The sequence below is a fragment of the Palaemon carinicauda genome, chromosome 18, assembly GCF_036898095.1.
Source record: "Palaemon carinicauda isolate YSFRI2023 chromosome 18, ASM3689809v2, whole genome shotgun sequence".
NCBI lineage: Eukaryota > Metazoa > Arthropoda > Malacostraca > Decapoda > Palaemonidae > Palaemon > Palaemon carinicauda.
The window spans coordinates 37959686-37975567 of NC_090742.1; the positions used below are offsets into that span (position 1 = coordinate 37959686).

General features: G+C 34.5%; 1 protein-coding gene across 1 annotated transcript in view; it reads left to right on the forward strand.

Annotated features, from left to right (window-relative positions):
• Nucleotides 1-15882, forward strand: part of LOC137657048 (protein tyrosine phosphatase domain-containing protein 1-like) — a 185096-nt gene that overhangs the window by 160066 nt on the left and 9148 nt on the right. The window contains exons 7-10 of the mRNA XM_068391409.1: nucleotides 7-118; nucleotides 3450-3678; nucleotides 9276-9392; nucleotides 15687-15820. Coding sequence (XP_068247510.1) covers nucleotides 7-118; nucleotides 3450-3678; nucleotides 9276-9392; nucleotides 15687-15820 — 592 coding nt within the window. The remainder of the gene's footprint in view (nucleotides 1-6; nucleotides 119-3449; nucleotides 3679-9275; nucleotides 9393-15686; nucleotides 15821-15882) is intronic.

Sequence of the window (15882 nt, forward strand, 5' to 3'; positions counted from 1 at the left end):
TTTCAGAGAATTCATGAAGGAGAAGAGAAATCCCGAGTTCACAGTTCATCAGTATCTGTTTCGGCAAAGAAACGTCTTACACGGTTACGAAGCAAGGACGCTCAAATATATACCAAAGGTGAGATGCAGTTCTTTTAAGAATCAGTAGAACTTCAAAAGTCCAAAATTGCAGCAAATGTTTTTGTGTTGAACAGGCTATGTCTCCTTTTTATAGTTTATGTATGAAAGATCTGTTTTAATGTTGGTACTGCTCTTAAAATGTATTATTTTAATTGTTCTTTACTTCTCATGTAGTTTATTTATTTCCTTATTTCCTTTCCTTACCAGGCTATTTTTCCCTTCTGGGGCCCTTGCTTTTCCAACTAGGGTTATAGCTTAGCTAATAATAATAATAATAATAATAATAGTCAGTCACAGATTACAGTAAATTAAACAAATTGTTTATGTGGCTTGGTTAGTCGTCATCCACGCGATCAAAGAATGCATACAAAAGGAAAATTTATGGCCAATCAGTAAAATCAAATGAAGATGAGAAAGGTGGAACAGACTTGCAGTAATGTAGCCAAATGAAGTTAAACAAACAGTCTTTGGTAGTCAATTTTACCGACGAACAGATTCACATTGATTGTTGTAAGGCAACTGATATTAATGGAAACTTGATCCCCGTTAAAAATATTGACTAAATCAAACTAGAGTACCTACATAAACATAGGTACAGTACTCTAAATCAGACTGATAATGCTGTAAAGTATGGTGCAGACAAAGAGGGGAGCATAACAAAAACTCCTGCATTTTAATTACTCTTTTATGACCAGTGCATACTTATGAATGAACTACGAAGTAAGCGTGATCAACAGTTTAAACAGTATTACATTATATTCAGATAATTATTTCTATGATATTTCTTCCTTTAGCAATGACAATTTTCTTTTAATTTGTAAGGAAATGGATGGCGAATGACGCTTGGGGAACAGTCAAGTGTCAAGTTGGGTCTATTTCAGCGTTTATAAATTATGAAGAACGAGGAAAGGATCGTACGAAGATGACTGAGTTGGTTACATATTCTTGCAGTTTATATTATGTTTCCTGACCAATTATTTTGTCAGTTAAAGCGTAGGTTTTAGTGTCTATGAGGAGGTTACGTGAATGATGAAAGGAAATTTCCCAGAGGACATTCTCTTCAGCGTAACCATGATTTTCAAATAGTCCTCTATTCATAAAGGCGCCGTTGTAAAGGCTATGCCTCACCCCTGAACCTGAACCTGAACTGAACATTAATGCATTTAATGTTTATATAAGAAATATTTGTTTTAAAGCTACTGTTCTTAAAATATTTAACTCTTCTTTGTTTCCTTTCCTCACTGGGATACTAAATATTAGTCCGGTTTGGAGTAATGGGGTGTTACTTTTGTAAATAGAATGTAGGCCTACTTCACGTGTGCTTATGAATATTTGTTCATTACATAAACCAAATAAGGATAACATAATAACGCCTTTTTCAGGTTATATTACTCGACTTTTCCAGAGATTATAAAGCTCTCTCTCTCTCTCTCTCTCTCTCTCTCTCTCTCTCTCTCTCTCTCTCTCTCTCTCTCTCTCATATGAATGAAAGACGGTAAAATGTCTTGTTGTTCATTTACCTCATTTCTACGTACGTTGCTGATGTTAGAAATTTATATACTTTGTAGTATTTCAATTGTTTATTTGTCCACTGCAGGTCATATGACATCAACACCGTCCTCTAGAATGTTTTTATGTTGAAGAGGTTGACATAAGTCTCTTCATAGTTTATATATGATAGATCTATTTTAACTTTGTCACTGTTCTTAGAATATTCTATATTTTCTATTCATGACTTCTGATATATGATTTATTTATTTCTTTCCTCACTGGGTTACTTTCCCTAATGGAACCCCAGGGCTTGTAGTATCTTGCTTTTCTAACTAAGGTTGTACCATGTGATGAGATTTTGGGATTTTTTATTTTTTTTCATTTTTTATTATGAAATACACATTTACAATCTTACAGTTTATAACATATACATCATAGTATATTTACATAAATATTTCTTTTTATTTTACATATACTGTATTTACAATTCATTTTTTTACTATTTATCTAAAAATGTTTTTAAATAAAGAAATATATTGACTCGTGAATACTATTTTAATAGAAGTTTAAATCCTATTTTATTTACATTAAACGTATTTATCATTCTGCTTTTACTATGTCTAAGTAATTGCGGGTCAGTACTTGAAAATCCCAAGTATCTTCCCATCCATATAAATTCCTACAATGAAATCCGCTATCAAGACCATTGCCGTATATAGCCTTCTTTGAATCTGCTTCAAAATCTAGCTTTAAAGTTTTAGAATTGATCTGGAGAGGGAACCTCTATACAATAGGCAGATAATAAGTGATTTATTTGTAGAGCGGTCTTGGTAGAGGGCGCATCAGTCAATTATCCCTTATTGTAGGGATAACAGTTGGATAAGAGGTGGTTTATCCTTGGTGGATGTTTGCGGTCTGTGAATGGATTATTTTCTTTGTCAGTGGTTATTCAAGCTGAAATGGACTTATTTGGAGATCATCACATATTTTGGTATAACAAAAAATTAAGAATTTTTTTGTAGTAATTTTAGGGATATTGTCTTTCATGATGTTTGTATATATTACACACACACACACACACACACACACACACATATATATATATATATATATATATATATATATATATATATATATATATATATATATATGTATATATATATATATATATATATATATATATATATATATATATATATATAATCTGGAATTTTGTCTTTGTGAACAGGTAAAAATTTCTTATTCTTTTGTAGAGTATGTTCTCTAGTCTTGGGTAGTGCCCTAGCCTCTGCATACTGGCCTTCAATTGTCTTGCGTTAGAGTTCTCTTGCTTGAGGGTACACTCTAGCACACTATTCTATATTAATTCTCTTTCTATTGTTTTGTTAAAGTTTGTATCGTTTATATAGGAGATATTTATTTTAGTGTCGTTACTCTCCTCACTGGGCTATTTTCCCTGTTGGAGCCCCTGGGCATAGCATCCTACTTTTCCAACTAGGGTTGTAGCTTAGCAAGTAATAATAATAATAATAATAATAATAATAATATAGCTGATATCCAATTTTGATTAGATGATAAACACATGTTCACGCACGTTATATATATATATATATATATATATATATATATATATATATATATATATATATATATATATATATATATATATATATATATATATAACTTTTAAGGAAGAGCCCCTAAAACAAAGAAAAGATGCCAAATGTAATACAATATCCCTTAAGAATTCTCACGTAACAAAATATCCATCTACAATATGAATGACAAAGCAAGCATAACCCTACTTAGCCTAGACTGAAATAATGTTTCTATTCCAGCTAATCTATGTCGTCTGCGAACGTTTACTAAAACTCTGTGGCTGCGTAGACAACACATCACCTCCGCACCTCTTAGCGCCGTTGGAGATCTCGTATGCAGTCGGCACCCCGTCCTTCACCACGTTCTTCCTCGTTGCCCAATACGACCACGACACTCGGGTCTCCTACTCCGCTCCTCAAAGTTTAGGATCACCTGCACTTTCGGCTAGTTTAAATAGTGAAAGAGGAGGTAAGTTCTTTTTTTTTCTTTTAAGAGGTACGGAAAGCATAGTAGGCCTAATAATGGCGTAAAAAAAAGATTGTGATTGTAATACAGTCTGATTTGAAAATGATATAGTGTAGACGGAGCTTCCGAACCACGCTTGGTTCCTATCTTCAAACGACAATATTTTACTTATATTTCTCGCTGCACATTAATAACGAAAATACTACTACTAATAACAGCCTACTTGGTCAAATACAAATATGACCTTTCAACCAAATTATGCCATTGTTATTGCACGTTCCTCAATAAACTAGATTTAGGTTTCCATCAGACAGTTCTGATCCCTGCCACTGTCTAGGCCTAGTTTCCACACCAGTCCCTTGGGTTTTGACATCTTATTTCTGTTGTCATTCTTTCCATCAATGATCTCGAAATCCCATATTCATGATTATTTTTCTTTTTTACATATATTTGAAAAGCCCCTTTCCACTTACTTCATAGTCACTATTTTGGACCCAGCCATAAATAATAATCGCATAACTTGTCAGGATTATGGTTCTTATCCTACTTTGGTGAGGATCACATCATGCACCTGGTTAATTGATGACACACCTGAATATAACTATTCTTCTAGTAATCTGGTTGATTTTCTTTTCAGTTGCATTATAAATTCGCTTTTCTTCAATCATTTCATCCATTATGGGAAACTCTGTGTCCTATGAAACATTGTTTCCCCATTTATGGAAACTTCTAAGACTGGACATAAACTTACTCTTGAAATCTCTCTTGGTTGTGCGTTGTCTTCAAAGACTACGTAGATGCTTATTGCTTACGCCATGCTTTGCAACAGTCGAATGACGACTGATTTGATTACCTCTGTAAACAAAGTTTCCAAAATGTCGAAAAATATCCAGACATCTGTGTTTCTGAAGCGTTCCACCTCTCTCTCTCTCTCTCTCTCTCTCTCTCTCTCTCTCTCTCTCTCTCTCTCTCTCTATATATATATATATATATATATATATATATATATATATATATATATATATATATATATATATATATATATATATATATATATATATGTATGTGTGTATATATATATATATATATATATATATATATATATATATATATATATACAATGTGTTTTTCACTAAATACCTTGGTAACAAGTATTCTCTCTACATATGTCATACCTCAGACTTGCTGTCGTCCAACAACCCCATCCCTCTCACCACTGGCCGCTTGTCCTTTCATGAGTATGTGATGAAATATTCGATTGGTACTTAACGTTCCTTGTATGTGGTAATGCCTGTGTTTTCTGCAAAAGTTTATCTATTTCTTAGTATCTTTACCATAAGAAAGGTAACCTGGAATAACTAACACGAAAATTGTTTCTAACTTTTATTAACCTTGACATTGTTTCGTGGAAAATGTCAGAAATATATACATATATATATATATATATATATATATATATATATATATATATATATATATATATATATATATATGTATATGTATATATATATATATATATATATATATATATATATATATATATATAAAAATATATATATATATATATATATTGCTGACATTTTCCACGAAACATTAGGTGATTTAGCTATAAACACATTAAAAATTAGAAATATTAGGAGATTTAGCTACAAGCACACTGAAAATTAGTATGGGTGGAGCACCCATACTAATTTTCAGTGTGCTTATTTGGTTTTCATTAAGAATACAGCATGGCTGTAAATTAAAACCATTTTGAATATGGAAGGGGACTAAAGCGCAATTTTATAGTTGAAATGAATGTTATTCTATTTGTAATCTGCATTGAAATGAATGTCCATTTGGTGCTACACCGAGTGAGACTAGCCATCTGGAAACATTTTGATGAAACGTAAACCCTGGTGGTAGAACTCTAAACTAGATATCGCTTTTGAGGGATGATTAAGGTCACCAACGAATGGTTAAGAAACTTTCTTTTTTCTCTTGGTTATTTCTCTATTTCGTTTGACGAAATTCATCATCCAGTGGTGAAGAATGGGGTTTGTACATTATATCCCGTTTAAGCTTAATAGAAGTCTATTTGTACAGCTGCTTTGAATACATTCTCGTACTTGTTAACGTGAACATATATTTATTTTTGTCCCTACTTTAATGCAAATAAGACTAGCTCTATTTATTTGCAATTACGCTTACTTATGTTTGTCAATATCATACTCTTTACCTTTGGAGTATTATTCAAATGTTTGTTCTCACGATTGGCTGATTGCGCAACAGAAAGCCAAATGGAAATTAGATAAAAAGTAAAAAAAAAAATAGTTTTTTAGTCAATCATATCCACTGAATTAGACCACGACTCTCACTCTAAAGGTTTGCTCTCATTGATTGAAGAAGACAAACCATCAATAGTATATATCAAAGACTTAACAAAGGCAAAGAAGTCACTCATTTTCGACAAATTTCAAAGGAAAAAACATGTCACTTTGAGTAGCCTACCGAGAAATGCAATAACTGAATAAAAAGGCAAACTGTAAGCGCATTTATATCGTATTTGAATTTACCAGCATCAAACAACGGATAGTAAAACGTTCTTTCGATTGAAATGTATAAAACGGAGGAAGGGCATTATGTATTCAAATCTTATTGTGTTTCAAAGGGAAAACCAGACGCAGCGTTTTACGAGCATTTAAGCCCGTGTCTTACACAAGGTAAGGCAATCTACACACACAGTTCCATAAGAGATGAGGTTGTTGAAATTTCGAACAAAGGGACAGAAACATACGGGTTTTGATTCGTACTTATAATGGGAAATAAATTATTCATAGTGTTATGTGGATGATTAGGATTTACGGTATATATGTTCTTGCATACACACACACTTTGACGTGGTGGAAGGGTTTGTGTATCACCATGATCCGAAAAGCTGTAGTAGCCAGGGGCATCCATACTAAGCTGATTTGCTGTGAGCGATCAGACAAAAGTCTCCTACCATCACCAATCCTAAGTTGGCCAGCGTAGTGATGAAAAATGCCCAAACCCCACACATGACTAAAGACATGTCTGAGGCTTCTGTCCTGTCTGTCCTGCAGTGGACTAGAAACGGCTGCCTTTGTTGTTGTTGTTGCTGTTGTATATACTGTAAAAGTATGTAAGTAAGCAAGACACGTTCACCATATCGTCTGTTACTCATTCAGCAAAGCTAAGCAACGCTGGTTCTGGTCAGTAGTTGGACCGGTGGCCAATAAGACAAGACAGACACTGTCGACTCACATAATCCTTTGGACATCCAGCGGACAGAGTGTGTGGCCAGCAGCCTCACTCCATAAATACCCCTTCTGGTGCCACCCATTCTAAGTGGGAAAAGGTGTATATATATCATATTTAGATATAAATTTATATATGTATACATTACATTCAAATCTTCTTGGAAAGTTCCACCCTCTTCATAATATTAGGCATGCAGTTAATTCTAATAGTCAGGCCTTCATCATGAGGCTTAATACTACACAATATTCTAAAAGTTTTAATGCAGCAGTGAACAAGTTGTGGAATAATCCTGATCGGATAGTTGAATCAGTGGAACTTCATAAGTTCAAACTTGCAGCAAATGTTTTGATGTTGAACAGGCTAACATAATTCTTTTATAGTATATATATGAATTATCTGTTTTAATGTTGTTAATGTCTTTTTGAAATATTTTATTTTGATTTTTCATTACTTCTTATATCGTTTATTTATTTCCTTGTTTCCTTTCCTCACTGGGCTATTTTCCCTGTTGGAGCCCTTGGGCTAGCATCTTGCTTTTCCAACTAGGCTAGTGATAATAATAATAATAATAATAATAATAATAATAATAATAATAATAATAATACATATATATTTATTTTTATATATGTATTTACACATATGATAATAACAATGATAATAATAATAATAATAATAATAATAATAATAATAATAACATGTACTTTTCCAACTAATGATAGACATCTTCAACATTAGAGGCTACATCAGTTCTACAAAAACAGTATTATTGTTATATTATGTCTATAATTTCATGCACCTTGACTCTTAACATTGTTTTGTTTTCTTTAAGTTTTCCCCCCAAAATAACCCATTCTATTGTGGTATTCTATGACATTTTGTCTTAAAACCTGTTCTTAATATCTGTCTTCTCTCTTGATTATAATGTCTTGTTTCTTAATTTTTCTGTCGATCTTTTTGTCTCGGTTCTCAGTTCATGAGTCAAAGAAAGCCTTGCTGAGGGGAAGACGATTATAGTATTGAATTGGTTTCTACAACTTTGTTTTTTCTTCGTAGAAAATCAATGATGTAATTCCTTCTATCTTCTTCCATATCTTTAGCTTGTTCAATTATCATTGTTTATTCTTTGGCTTTGTAAGTTTATATTTTTGTTGTTGTTTCTTTGAATATTTGTCTACATTATTTCTTTTGTTATTTATTTCATTTCTTCAGGGTTATAACGAATTTATTATCCTTTACTATTCTTCAACTTATTTTATTTTTTTCATTACATAGTGCTATATTTTTCAAATCCATATCACTAATAGCTTTGTTTAATAACAATTATGGGAGAGCTTCATACATACAAAAGCACACATTATATATATATATATATATATATATATATATATATATATATATATATATATATATATATACATATATATATACATACATATATATATGTATATATATATATATATATATATATATATATATATATATATATATATATATATATATATATATATTGTATATATACTTTCTGTCGTCCTTTATAGTAATTTTGAAGACATTATTATAGCCACCACCTTTATCAGTACACATTTCATCATTATCAACCACTCTATCTAATTTCATTATTAATAACTCCATCATCACTCTCTTGTGTCTTATTTTTGCAGTCATCTCTCTTCTCATCATATTCCTTATCCTTACATTCATCACCACCATTTCTTCCGTTCTATGATCTATACTAAAATACTCTTCTTGCCATCACTATCATCTTTCTTGATAACATCACTCCAAATACTATCTTTCAAAACACAAGCCTTCAATGCTATTTTCATTTGTATACCAACGTTTAAATTCTCCTGGATTTTCATATCACCATTATCATTACTGCCTGTTATTACCCAGCTTATTCATACTATTAAATATTTCTACAGCGACATCAATGTTGCTAGCATTCGCGTGAAAGCAGTTTCCCTATCGATTTTTATTATTATTGCAACCATTATTACTATCATTTATTTCAAACATCGCCATGATTGCTAAAAAAAAAAACAGCGGTTAAGAAACGAGCAAAAATCCATAGTCTTTTCTTCCTTACCCAACTTCTTTTGGAATCTCTAGTTACCCATTCTGTTATTCTTAATGTCCATCTATTATTTGTCACTCCCATTATATGTCCTGCCCATGTCCATTTCTTTGCTTACATCTGCTTAATAACTTTCCTCGTCATCTCCACATTATCATCTTCATTACCATCATCGCCTGTCACTACCTCTACCAAGTATACTTTCGCAACTTCCACTTCGTTCCGATCAGTATCATAATCGTCTTCTTCCCTTCTCCCTCAGGAGGAGGCAGGGTCCCTTCGGAGGACGATTCGGGCTTCACAGGGGGCGAGGAGTTCTCCGTGGGGGATGTTTCCGTCCCTTCGTCAGCACAGTACCCCAACAGGAGGACGGAACAAGGTCACGTCACCCCAGATGTTCCCTCTTGTATGTCAGGTCAGAGACCAGATAGCATGGCGCGAGGTGCTCGCATGCCCTCCCATGGCCCAAAAAGGAGATGGAATTTTGTGCCGCTGCGAGCATGCGTGCACTGGAGAGCATGTGCGCATGCGTGTTGGTGTGCAAGGCTAAGAGTGAACATTTGAGTGCATTTACAGCCATACGGATATTGCAATTGCGACTCAAGTGTGTGCTTGCGTATATTCGCAAGGTATTGATACGTATGACCCGTTGGGTCTGTGTACAAATGTGTGTGATCGCTGGCACCCATGTGTTCGGGATTTGTGTGAAATTGCAAGAGAAATCTGAATAATCTTGGATTGGCAGAATTGTGATTTTTTTTCTTTCTTTCTTTTTCGGTATGATCTCATGCACGTAAACTTTGATTTGTGTGGGGTTTTCCATTAAGCCTGCTTATATGCGTGCATTGTTGTATTCATAGTGTTCTGCACTTTGGAGTACAGTATATTGGTGACATAAGATATACATATAATCACCGGATTACTCAAGTGTGAATATTTTGCATATTTGCAAGCATAAGTCAATGTAAGTGCGATTGGGTGATTTTGCAGGTGCGTGCATTTATGGTTGTTCATATGTGGAGAAACCTGAGTATATGCGTGTCAGTTGTGCTTTCGAATAGATAGAAAAAAGTCTGTGTGTGAGGTTGTGTAATTGTGTGCATGCGTGTGCATCCTTGAAGAATATTGAGCAAATGCTCTTAAATATGTACTGCATAAATGCATTTGGATATGCATCTGCGTGTTTGTTTGCATAAGTCTGTTTTAATGTCTGCAAACAGATACAGACTCACACCTGGTGGTGAACTGTATGCATGGCCTCAGGTAGGTAAAGATATAACATTTTTCAAACAGTGCATTGTGTTATCACTTCACTTCAAGGGGTATGTGTATGATCATTGGATGAAGTGCACGAATGCTTGTAAATAATAATGAGTATGTATATAACTATATATACTGCAAAACTTGCCAAGATGTGTGTCTTGTTGGAACTAACGAATGGGTTATTTGTTGCGCATGCGTGCACTTATTGCATGTACATTTGTGTTGTTTATACTGAATCCTAAGTAAACATATGACATCTCCGCTATTTGACCTATATATATTGTATAAATGCGTTACCACAGGCAAGCATACTCATGACCTGAGAAATTGCAAAACTTTAAGTCTACAAGCACTTAGGGAGAGACAGTGATAACATTTCATTAATCACGTCTGAAGTCCTTCCATAGGTCTATACAACTGCGTGTTTATTTGTGTCCATGTGTATTCATGAACTTTTTTTCTCTGTGTAATACAAGGCATTGGAAATCAGCGTCCTGAAAATATTCATGGCATAAATTAAGTGAGCTAGAAGAGTACACTTGTTTTAAAGTCACCTTGACTGAAAGGGATTCTGAATACAATATTCTTATACAAAAGTTATTTCAACACATTCATATCATTTGTATATGAATGATTAGTGAGTTAGAATCTAACTGTATACAAAGATATTTGTAATAATGTCACCATAAACAATCTCAGCGCCCAAATGTACTCTCTAAATAATCGTTCTTCAGAATTAATTTATCAAAGTTGTCATAGCTGTAATCATACCTCCTGTTATGCCATTTCTCTTGCCTTTCATTTAACCAACTGCCTTTTATTATCAACCTTATGCTTTCTAGGTATTTTTATACATGCATTTTGGTCTTCAGTAACATCAGAATGTTCTCTATTTTCACAACTTAGCTATTATCCATCTTTTCCTCACCACTCAGCAAGACCATTTTATATTAATTCCCTTGCTAATCACCTCCGTCCAATTCAAGTTTCCTTCATTGCAGGTGCTAAAAACAAGTGTAAACGAAAATCAAAATCGTTTGACTCTTATTTGAATAAAACAAGTCCGCCTCTTTTCGAATATGGAAGAGCCATTCGGTTTATTGACAATCTTTGTATCACAGACCAATTAGAGCCATTGATCTGTAAGCATACATGGGTAAGGGAAGGTGAGTAATGTATCCTCCGAAAAGCTCAGGGGCTTCTTCTAGTAGCACCGAATACTGCATCACATTTTTAAATCACTGAATAATCTGTCACCCCAAAAAGAATTAGAGGCCCTCACTGGTATAACTGGGTCCTGTATAACACAAAGAGGCTTTGAACATTCGTGCCTAAGAGCACTATATCCCCGTAAAAGTTTAGCAACTTCTAGTGGTGTCACCATGTATTACATCGCTGTAAAATGTTAGATCTTATATAGAGTAATGTATTCCAGAAATTGATGTCATAGTATGTTCTACCTTGTAAGGATTTAGATAATGATTGTATTATGACACTGTTCTGTACCTCAAATTATTAGATAATTGTCTTAATTCACCGAATCATATCTTCGTACAAAGGATATAGAATACAGCATTCCTCGAATAGTTTAGAGAATTCATATCGGGATACACCAGGCAGTATAAGAGTATGTGTAAAGATATATTGAAAGAATTTCTCTGACATCATTGCACGCAGTATATCCAACATGAGTTTGGAATCGCTTTAAATGTCACTTATGGCTTTCTAGAAATGGTTGCTGTACACTTATTAAAAAGAAATATATAAGATTCACTTCGGAACACCCGTGGTTTAAAATAAACTTTTGCGTATGGTTTATGTAGGCTGAAGTTGACTATGGTTCACGTTCATTTTTTGTAACTTTCGAAATTTTGACCTGGTTTCTTTTAAATCATGCAGTTTTTGAATGAAATTAAATTTTCAAATCAAACTAATTAGTCCCTAGAAGCAAATAGTTTTTAAGAGCAAATTGTCAATATTTCATGCCTCTAACAATATATTATATGTCTGAAATTCTTGAAGTTTCCTAAGTACAGGTTGCCTTAAACTATAAGTAACCCATTAATATGATAATGATTTGTTACTAAAACAAGAAACTAAAAAAAGGATTACTTGTCCTGGAAGCTGATATAACAATTAAACAAACATTGATTTGATGTCTCTAGCTCAAAAGGATGCATTTTCTACAGAACATGTTCCAAATGACCACCTTTGCACTCATGACGCATTTGAATTCGACGAGCTAAGTTGTCAATCACCCTGATACACCATTCTTTTGGTATGGCACTTATCCTCTGGGTGATGGCCACTTTGAGGTCAACAATTACACGTCCTTCAACAACCCCCAGAGATAAATGTCTGGGGGATTGAGATTAGGTGAATATGGAGATCACTCGGGTTCGCGGCTCCTGCTGCTCAGCTGATTAGGGATTTGGTTATGTTAGCTGTATGCAGAGTTGCCCCATCTTATTGAAATCATTGCAGTTCTCGTTCATGCAACGATGTGTCCCAAGTGCCCTCCAAAACTTGTTGAGCACTACAATGTAATGATTCTTTCTGCCAGTGACTGTCTCCCCATCTGTGTTTTCATACCAAAACAGTCCAGTGTCCATGTTATAAGATGGTCACCCAGGCCATGTATTTCACAGAGTGCAAGGGCCTCTGAAGTACCTCATCTGGAGCTTCTGTCCCCCAGAACACTTATTTCTTGCTATTGATATGTCCACAGAGCCAGAAATGTGCTTTGTCGCTAAACCAACCATCATCAAGAAAGCCAGGATCCTATTCAATCTTCCTCAAACCACTGACACATCACAATTAATTTTTTTCCATGTCAGCTGGTATAAGTTTATGCTTTATGCTTGATCTGGATCCTGTATGTGTATAGCTAAAGAGCCTTCTTCAAGATTCTTTGCACAGATGCACAGGAAAAACCTAGTTCTTAGGAATGTCTTCGTATTGACTTTTTCAGACTCCTTCCGACAAAATCTGTCACTGCATCCACATTCTCAGGACGTCATGCAGTTAACTTCTTGCCAGATATGGGATTTTCTGCCTGCTTGTTGAAGTTGTTTACTGATCCTGTGGCTTGATATTTCTGTACCCAATGATAAATTTGTTTTTTTCTGGGGATAGTTGTTAAAGTTAAAGTTCCTGCATTTTGATTGATGATTATTTATGTCTGAAAAAAAAGAACAAAAACATTATTGGCAAAGTTTGTTTTCTTTCACACCGTTATCTCTACGTTAAAGAATTGGTTGCCTTATGCGCCCTCTCCAATGCCTTCTATCAAAGGCATCCTCATCCACCAGACCTCTTTTCTCAATATCATCCTTCACCTTATCTCGCCATTTAATTCTCTGCTTCCCCCTCGATCTTCTCCCCCTTAAAGATTCCTCCCAAGCCCTCCTCACTCCCTCCCTACCATCCATCCTGACCACAACATCTCAATCGTGACACTTTTATCATCTCTGTAATCTTTAAAACGCCTGCCATTCTTCTTATCTCGTCCTTTTCCAATCTTTCAAGCAATGATATTCCCTAAATCTACCTCGACATTCTCATCTCTGTTCTCTCAAGCTTTGCTTATTCTTTTCGTCTTATAGCCCATGTTTCCGATCCATACATAAACACTGGTATTATTACTGGGTTATAGATCTTGACCTTTAGCTTGATTGACATTTTCTTATCATATAGCTACTCCTGTTACCTCTCTCCACTTCTCCCAGGCATCTTTAACCCTATTCTTAACTTCAGCCTCACATCTTCTCTCCTGACTTACAGTATATCCCTAGTATCTAATTTGCTCCACCTGTTTTATACTGATTCTCTACTTTCATGCATGGTTATCCTGTCCCCACCTTCCTTACTGGCCCCCATAGCTTCCGTCTTATCCACACTTACTTTCAAGCTACCCCTCGCCAGAGTCCCTTACCACCCTACAACTTCTCTGTACGTCTTCCTCATTTTTAGCGGTAATCACCAAATCATCTACAAATAGCAACTCCTGTAATTCTTCATTTCTGATATCTTCACTTGACACATCCATGACCTTTATGCTGACCCCTGGTGTAATCCAACACTAACTTCAAAGGATTCTGTATCCCCAAAAGTTGTTATTACGTATGTCCTCGTTCTTGTCCTTGTCCTTGTTCGTTCATCCCTACCATTCTAACCAACTTCTCGTGAACTTTCCTCTTCCTCAAGCACCAAAACATCACTTCTCTTGATATTCTGTCATAAGCCTTATCTATATCTACAAAAGCACAGAAGAGCTTATTAGCAGTTAAGTAGGTCCAACGTATATTGAGACACCCTGTTATATTCAGGTGAGTGAAATACGTGAAATATTAGTAAATTGTAGGACCTAAAATTTATTTTCCCTAGATTTCATTTTTAAAAGAATGGTAATCATTTATCTATTACGTATTCGAAAAATATATTTTTAACAGAAGTTTTTTCCTTATTGTTACTATTAATAAAAAGGTCTTTTTGGAGTTCTGTTCCGAAAAAAATAGCATGTTTCTACACGGTACCAATTGAATATATTAGTAATACTCATAAAACCTCCATTTTCATAGATTATGTAAACAGATTAGATACACATTTAGTAATGTTGGAGGAAACTCTCTCTCTCTCTCTCTCTCTCTCTCTCTCTCTCTCTCTCTCTCTCTCTCTCTCTCTAAAAGTTTAACGTTAATAATACCCAGTTATATTGAACAAATTACAAAAACAATGTAGCAGAATCCGCTTAATCCTTTTTGGGCACATTATAAATTGAAAATGTACTGTATAATTCCTAATACTTTTTTCTTTTGGCCTTTCCTAGATAGATCTTTAAGTTGATAGATCCTGTTCACACTTCAACTCTTTATTTGTTTTTTCGGGTAGCAAAATACATGCTAACATACTTTGTCACAAGATAGCTTTTCTCTTTTCCCAGGGTTTTTTTTTTTTTTTCTTTTCAGGCGGTTATGAAGCTTATTCAATTATTTAAGGTGGTAGAGTTTTTTGTCAATTGATTAGTAACTATAAAATAAAAGTTACGACGTTTTCCAAGGTGTTTTGCGAATCCCACCTACGGAGAAGATTCGAATGTAATAACATAGGATTATAAATATCATTTATATACATAGCGCACATACTGTCAAAAGTGAAAACTAAATCTGCCATGAATTACTATTTTGTCACTACCTAGAAAACCTATAATTTTACATACACTTATAAGATCATCAACACCAATGTTTCTCGCTAGAGTCCGGCTGCTGTGCAAAGTAGTAGTAGAAACAGTAATAGTAACACTCCTCATATTAGTTCAGCAACGAATAAAACAGCCTTACCAAAGACTCAAAAACATGAAACGTCCTGTTTGCTCGCATATTTCCTTCAATATTACCCTTTTAACCTGTAGGTCTGCCAGAGGGAAGCATCGACAACCTGCTGAACGACGGCATAAGGAACCAGAAGCTGACGGATAACATGTGTTACCAGGAGTTGGCGTCGCAGACGGACCTCAGGAAACAAGCGGAGGAGGAGGATGTTAAGGCAAGTTGAGAAGGGGAGGGCCGTTTTAAGGGTTCTGCCTTTTTTATTACAGGGTCGTGCTG